General features: G+C 46.7%; 1 protein-coding gene across 1 annotated transcript in view; it reads left to right on the plus strand.

Annotated features, from left to right (window-relative positions):
- LOC307238341 (neurocan core protein-like) overlaps positions 1–5,792 on the plus strand; it is a gene marked incomplete at its 5' end in the record, with an annotated part of 68,967 nt that extends 63,175 nt beyond the window's left edge. The window contains 6 exons of the mRNA XM_080011273.1: positions 384–435; positions 2,867–2,973; positions 3,099–3,181; positions 3,295–3,439; positions 5,390–5,572; positions 5,663–5,792. Coding sequence (XP_079867399.1) covers positions 384–435; positions 2,867–2,973; positions 3,099–3,181; positions 3,295–3,439; positions 5,390–5,572; positions 5,663–5,778 — 686 coding nt within the window. The 3' untranslated portion in view covers positions 5,779–5,792. The remainder of the gene's footprint in view (positions 1–383; positions 436–2,866; positions 2,974–3,098; positions 3,182–3,294; positions 3,440–5,389; positions 5,573–5,662) is intronic.
- Between the last annotated feature and the right edge of the window lie 420 nt (positions 5,793–6,212).

Genomic DNA, 6,212 nt, shown 5'->3' on the forward strand with positions numbered 1-6,212 from the left:
TTTGATCCATTCTCCCCCTGTGTGTGTGCATGTGAACTAATAGTAATGAGGATTAATGAATATCTAACCTTTGCGGTTATAAATGAATCTGCAACCCTCAGCGTTATTAATGAATACTAATAGTGCGGAGAGACGGCCCCATGTGCACCGAATCGAAAACGGAGCCCCCACATAATTACGCCGATCGTTTTGTAGCCACTCAGGACGCCAAAGTGAGACTTCTTGGTCCCTAGTTTCGCCTTGTGAGATCGGATGCGGCGTTTAAAGAAACAATATAAATTTCCGCTTCTCCACTCTTCCATCGACTCCGTCACCTCGCTGAACACTTTACAAGGTGTCCGCCGCCTTGGATTCATTCCTTGTATTTTCCTTCATCTCTCCAGATGTTGAAGGCTGCGAACACGGCTGGAGGAAGTTCCACGGCCACTGCTACAGGTAGGAAGGTCCAAACGCTAAAGATCCTTTTTAGGGTTTAAGTTAGAATTGGATATTGAAACTGGAAATCATTCAAATGCTGTAACAGTAAAAAACAAATAAATTAATAAAATTCAAGGACGTGGTAGAAATTACTCACAGCCTCATATCGCCAGTGCTCGCCTCAGGATTTGTCATTAACTGGCAACCCAAACAACATTAGATATTTGAGTCATTGTAATTTATTTCGATCAATAGCGAGGTAATGCTTTTAGGCTAAAACGGGCCAAAACTCAGTTTTATCCAGACGGCAATAAAATTTGTAATTTTAATTTGTAACAGCAGATTATCATTTTTATTGTTCTGTGGCAGTTTCACCCACCACGCCTCACCCTAGTGGCGTGTTCAGGGACCTCCGCTACAGAGACACAGGAGACGGGGTTGTAGACACCAGTTTATTGAAGAGTGGGCTGGTTGGAATTAGCCAGGAGCAGATAGACATGTGTGATGACACGGCTCCTCTCCTGAGTGTATGTGAGGATGGGGGTTTTACCTGCTGCCCGTTAGACCAAGCAACGAGCAACAGGTATGCAGCCACTCTGATCCCAATTACCCAGATCCGGGTCAGGTGTGGCTGCTCAAACCACCCCATCCCCACACCACATACCCCGACACCAAACTGAGGCCAGGGAGGATACCACCACCACCACCACCACCAAGCAGAGAACAAAAATAAAAAAAAAAGGCTAAAACAGACTCTGAAACAGGGTTGCTATACCTGAAAAGGACAGACTCTGATGCAGGGTTCCTATACATTAAAATAATAAAACACCGGACTCTGAAACAGGGTTCTCATACCTTAAACCAACAAATGTTCATAAAAAAAAAAAAATTGACGAGTCCCGGGGACCTAGCTCCCCGGAGCAGCATGCCCCACCAGCCTCCTTCCCCCAGGGCGACGACAGACTGTCCCCTCCTCCCTTCCGGAGGGTGGGGCTTCGGGCTGCTGTGCCGGCCGGATCTGGCTGTTGCAGGGGCTGCTTCGAGGGGTGGCCTGGCTGTTGGGCTGCTGGACGGTCCCGGCGGTGGCTGCTGGGCAGAAGAGCTAGCTGCAGGCGGTGGTTGCTGCGGCTGCTTCTCCCCCGGTCCTCCGCCGACACCTTGGGTGCTGCTGCTGCCAGTCGGGAGAGGGCTGGTGCTCGGGCCGCCCGTTGACCCGCTGGTGGCCCCAGGGTGTCATCAGACAGCCCTTCTGTGTCCCTTCCCCGTACCCGAGTCCCTGTTCAAGTGCCTCCGGCACAGAGTCACAGAAGACGGGGTTGTAGAAAACACACAGCTTTATTGTAGAGAGAAGGCTAGTTGGAATTAGCCCAGGAGCAGATGGAGGTGTGTCATGACAAATGTTCCTCTCCTGAGTGTGTGTGGGGAGAGGGGTTTTACCTGTTGCTCATTAGACAAACCAACAAGAGACCAGTATGCAACTACCCTGATCCTGCTCAAACCACACCATCCCCACAGCACATTGTTCATCACAAAAAAAAAAATTCCCTCAGGATTCCATTAGTTAATAAAAGTGTTAGGCGACAGGAATGGGTGGAAAATACATCAAAATGTATGATGATGCAAAATGCAAAATATTCCAAAAGTAAATAGAAATAAAAAATAATCAGAAAACAATAATAAAATATCAGAATAAGATATAGAGAAATAGAAAACAAAGTACAGTGGTACCTCAACTTACGACTGTAATTCCTTCTGGAAGAACGATCGTATGTTAAAACAGTCGTATGTCGAAGCAATTTTTCCCATATACACAACGCTCATATTTTTCTATGATTTCCTTCTTAGTTTCAATGGGAGTCATTGTCTTTTTCTTTTTCCCATCATCCTTCTTCTTAGGACTCATCATGAAGGGTAAAAATAAACAAAAAACACAGCACAAACACAGTGAATATGAAAAAAATATCGATAAGCCACGAAACTACGTGCACACACGATGTAGGTCACCAGCTGACTGACTGCTGACTGACTGCTGACTGGCTGCTGACTGGCTGCTGACTGGCCGCCGACGCGCCAACTGCAAATTTCCACGCTCTTATCTTGGAGCAGTCAGTTGCAAGTGGATACAAATTTTCGCGAGTATTGCTACTCGTATCTTGGATTAGTCGTAAGTAGATGCAGTCGTAAGTCGAGGTACCACTGTATAGATATTTTGTCGTCCATGAACAAATACAAATTCCAAAATACAATTTTGTATTTCAAATACATGTATACACTGCTACTGGTTGCCCCCGACAATAGGCTTGTTAACTAGTCAGTTAGGTCGACTGTAAACAAATACTTTTATAATTAGTTATACTGTATGTTGCTTCTAGGTGTAAAGATGACTCTATTGTGTACTTTTACATGCCGTAAAATTCAAACTCACCCTATGTCTGCGTTTAACGTGTAGATACTTCACACACCGTCACACCTGGGAGGACGCCGAGAAGGACTGCAGGGAGCACAGCGCCCACCTCAGCAGTGCCACCTCCTCCAGCGAGCAGGAGTTCATCAACGGTGTGTGTGTGTGTGTGTGTCTGTGTGTGTGTGTGTGTGTGTCTGTGTGTGTGTGTGTCTGTGTGCGTGTGTAACTAGAGTTTGTCAATGTAAGTGATGTGGTCTCATGAGGACATTTCTTTCAGGCCTGGGTCACGACAACGCCTGGATCGGACTGAACGACCGCACGGTGGAGGACGACTTCCAGTGGACGGACGGGAACGATCTGGTTAGAGCCATTGCGGTCATCGTCATCATCGTTTCTACAGTCAATGTTTTTGAAAAAAAATAATTGAACGTCTTAATTGGGTCCAATTATGGGGGCTTCCTGTCGCCGCGCAGGTGTACGAGAACTGGAGGGAGAGTCAGCCCGACAACTTCTTCGCCGGCGGGGAGGACTGTGTAGTGACCATCGCCCACGAGGACGGCAAGTGGAACGACGTGCCGTGCAACTACAACCTGCCCTACATTTGCAAGAAGGGAACAGGTACGACCACGGGCCTGATGGAGTTACCAAAAATCACTGTGCCGCGGTACTGTAATAACACTAACAGTCAGTCACACAACAAAAAATGTAAATGGTGGCTGATGGAATGCTAACAGGACTCAATGGCTCAGTCCTTGAAGTTATCAGGACCATGATTACATTTTTTTGCAAACCTATTCAAATTGGTTTTTTTTATGAAAGTTAAAATTAATTATCTGCCTCCAGTGAAATAGGTATTACCATAATTACACTAATAGTCACGCAACAAAAATGTAACGGCAGCTAGTTAAACGCTAAAACTAGGGTACTATTGGAATTTCAAATGATGGGAGTCCTCAAAATTATCATTTAGTTTGATCCCTTTTGGAAGGCCGGTATAGAAAAATCTGGCAATGTTGGCTTTCAATAACTTTCTAATTTATGCATCGGTTTACCAAAGGTCCACCTCCAATTTCACTCCTGAATTTACATTCAGCTTTCTATGCCTATTTAAATGGTATTATTTAATTTTGGGCAGTAAACTATTAACATTGCAAGCCCAGGTACTACTAGAGCTCGATAAAGGAAAAAAAGAGTCACACATTACGTCACATAGAAGTTGAGGCAGGTTTCGGCAGATGACCATTTACTCTGTTAGAGTGAATGCAGAGTATGCTCTGTCTCAGACTCCACCAGAGCTACTGACATCTATTTCCATATGAGCAGGTGGAAACTGTCAAAATTGCCCGTGCCAAACAAGACAATTTTCTTGTTTAGGACAAATAATTTAATCATTTGTGTGGCGTTATCGACCACCTGACCAGGTGGCAGCAATCGATCTCTCCCTCTGCCATTTATTGACCACAACTTTCTATTTCAAGTTGTAGCAGCGGTTCCTCGGGAAAATTGAGCAAAAAAAGACAAAGAGATTGCGGTTTGAGACGGCGGGGTCTCTTCTCAAATCTTTATTGAACCTGAGAGCTAAATCAATCTCCGTCTCCCACCGCTGCCGTCTCTTACCTGAGGGCTAACTTACAGTAAAGCAGACCCAGTAATTGTCAATTACTGCCTCGGTTCCCGATAGAATTTCCGAATTCCCGCGTGAGCCACTTTGACAGGTATTCAAAACAGTCCGCACGCTTCCAACGCACACCTCGAGATTGTATATGGTATATCCCCACCCCAGCGTCGCTCGTGAGATGTGAGGAACGCAACGCAAAGAGTGGCAGACAAATTGACGGACCGAAATCCATGTGGGAATATGAAATGGTCAGAGAGAGAGAGAGAGAGACTTTTGACTTTTAAGGTTCTTTTATTTTCAATAAGTCATGGCACAGCAACAGAAACTTGATTAGGAAGGAGCCAAAAAAACAACAAAAATAGAGACAAACCACAGGGAAATCACAGGTCAGTAAGAGTATGGACATCTCCCTTCGGACACAACTGGGAGACATCTGTTGATGTCTTCACCAGGTTTGAGACAGCTGTTCACTATAAGGACAGCTCCCTTTGTAGCCCAGACTTCCTCCTTTGTACAGTTTACCTCCTGGGAGAGAGAGAGAGAGAGAGAGAGAGAGAGAGAGAGGGAGGGCTGGAGGGGAGACATGGTTCTGTGGTTCTGGTTGGAGGGCTCTGTGGCCTGGCTTGAGGCCAATTCCACCCTCTGGCCTCTCCGCCTCCGGGATTCAGCTACGAGACTGCCCCCTAAAGTCATATCTGAAAACCTGCAGAACGTCCCCAATATCACTGGCCTCCGAAATGTTTTTTTTATGAACTAAAAAGCTTCATGAAAGGCAGAACCGCAGTCTGGCATCCTGTGTATTGGTATTGCTCTCCAGTGTTGAACTGCCCTGGCACGGTGGGACTTATACCAGATGAGGAGAACAGCTTGAGCAAACCTAGGTCCAGTCCAGTACGTGCTTGAGCAACGACAATCGACTAACTAGTCTTTCTTTCTCCTATTTTCGGCAGTGCTGTGCGGCACCCCGCCCGCCGTGGAGAACGCCCACCTGATTGGCCGCCGACGCTCCCACTACGACATCCACGCCGTGGTGCGCTACCAGTGCTCCGAGGGCTTCTACCAGCGCCACATCCCCACCACGCGCTGCCGGGCCGACGGCAGCTGGGAGCGCCCCAAGATCATCTGCACAAAGTGTGAGTGGCGTCGCCGGGATATGACGATCGCTTATTGTTTTTATATTTTCTTTTCCCTTCATGTGTTTTTTTTTTCCCGCCCCCTCGCAGCCCGAAGATCCCACCGGTACAGACGGCATCACCGCCAGCACAGAGAGCGCCGGAGCCACCGGAGACACGGTGCAGACGGACACAGGGCCCGAGAGGACGCCCGCGGCCACTACTGAACCAAATAGAAAAAAAGAAAAGAAGAAACGTCTCTCCCTAAGGTCCATCTAGTCATGAAGATATACAGTACATCTGATGACTCTTACTCCCATTCAATAGATCCCTCTGCTACTCAATATCACACACACACACACACACACACACACACACACACACACGCACACACACACTCCTGTTTCTAACGTGTCACAGCCCCTCGTTAACATATACCCCAGGTCCCGATGAACACTAACTATTTTATTTATCTTCTTAACATGGTCACTAATATGAAATTGAATCCCAATCCCCTGTCGTTGTGTGTGTGTTTGTGTGTGTGTGTGTGTGTGTGTGTGTGTGTGCGTGTGTCTCTACTCATCCTAGCGTTCTGAAGCACAGGGGTCAAATTGATGCAAGATATCTTTTAGTCCCGATTAACCTTTTCTCAAGCTATTTT

This window comes from Zeus faber, assembly GCF_960531495.2.
Source record: "Zeus faber genome assembly, chromosome: 12".
NCBI classification, from domain to species: Eukaryota; Metazoa; Chordata; class Actinopteri; order Zeiformes; family Zeidae; genus Zeus; species Zeus faber.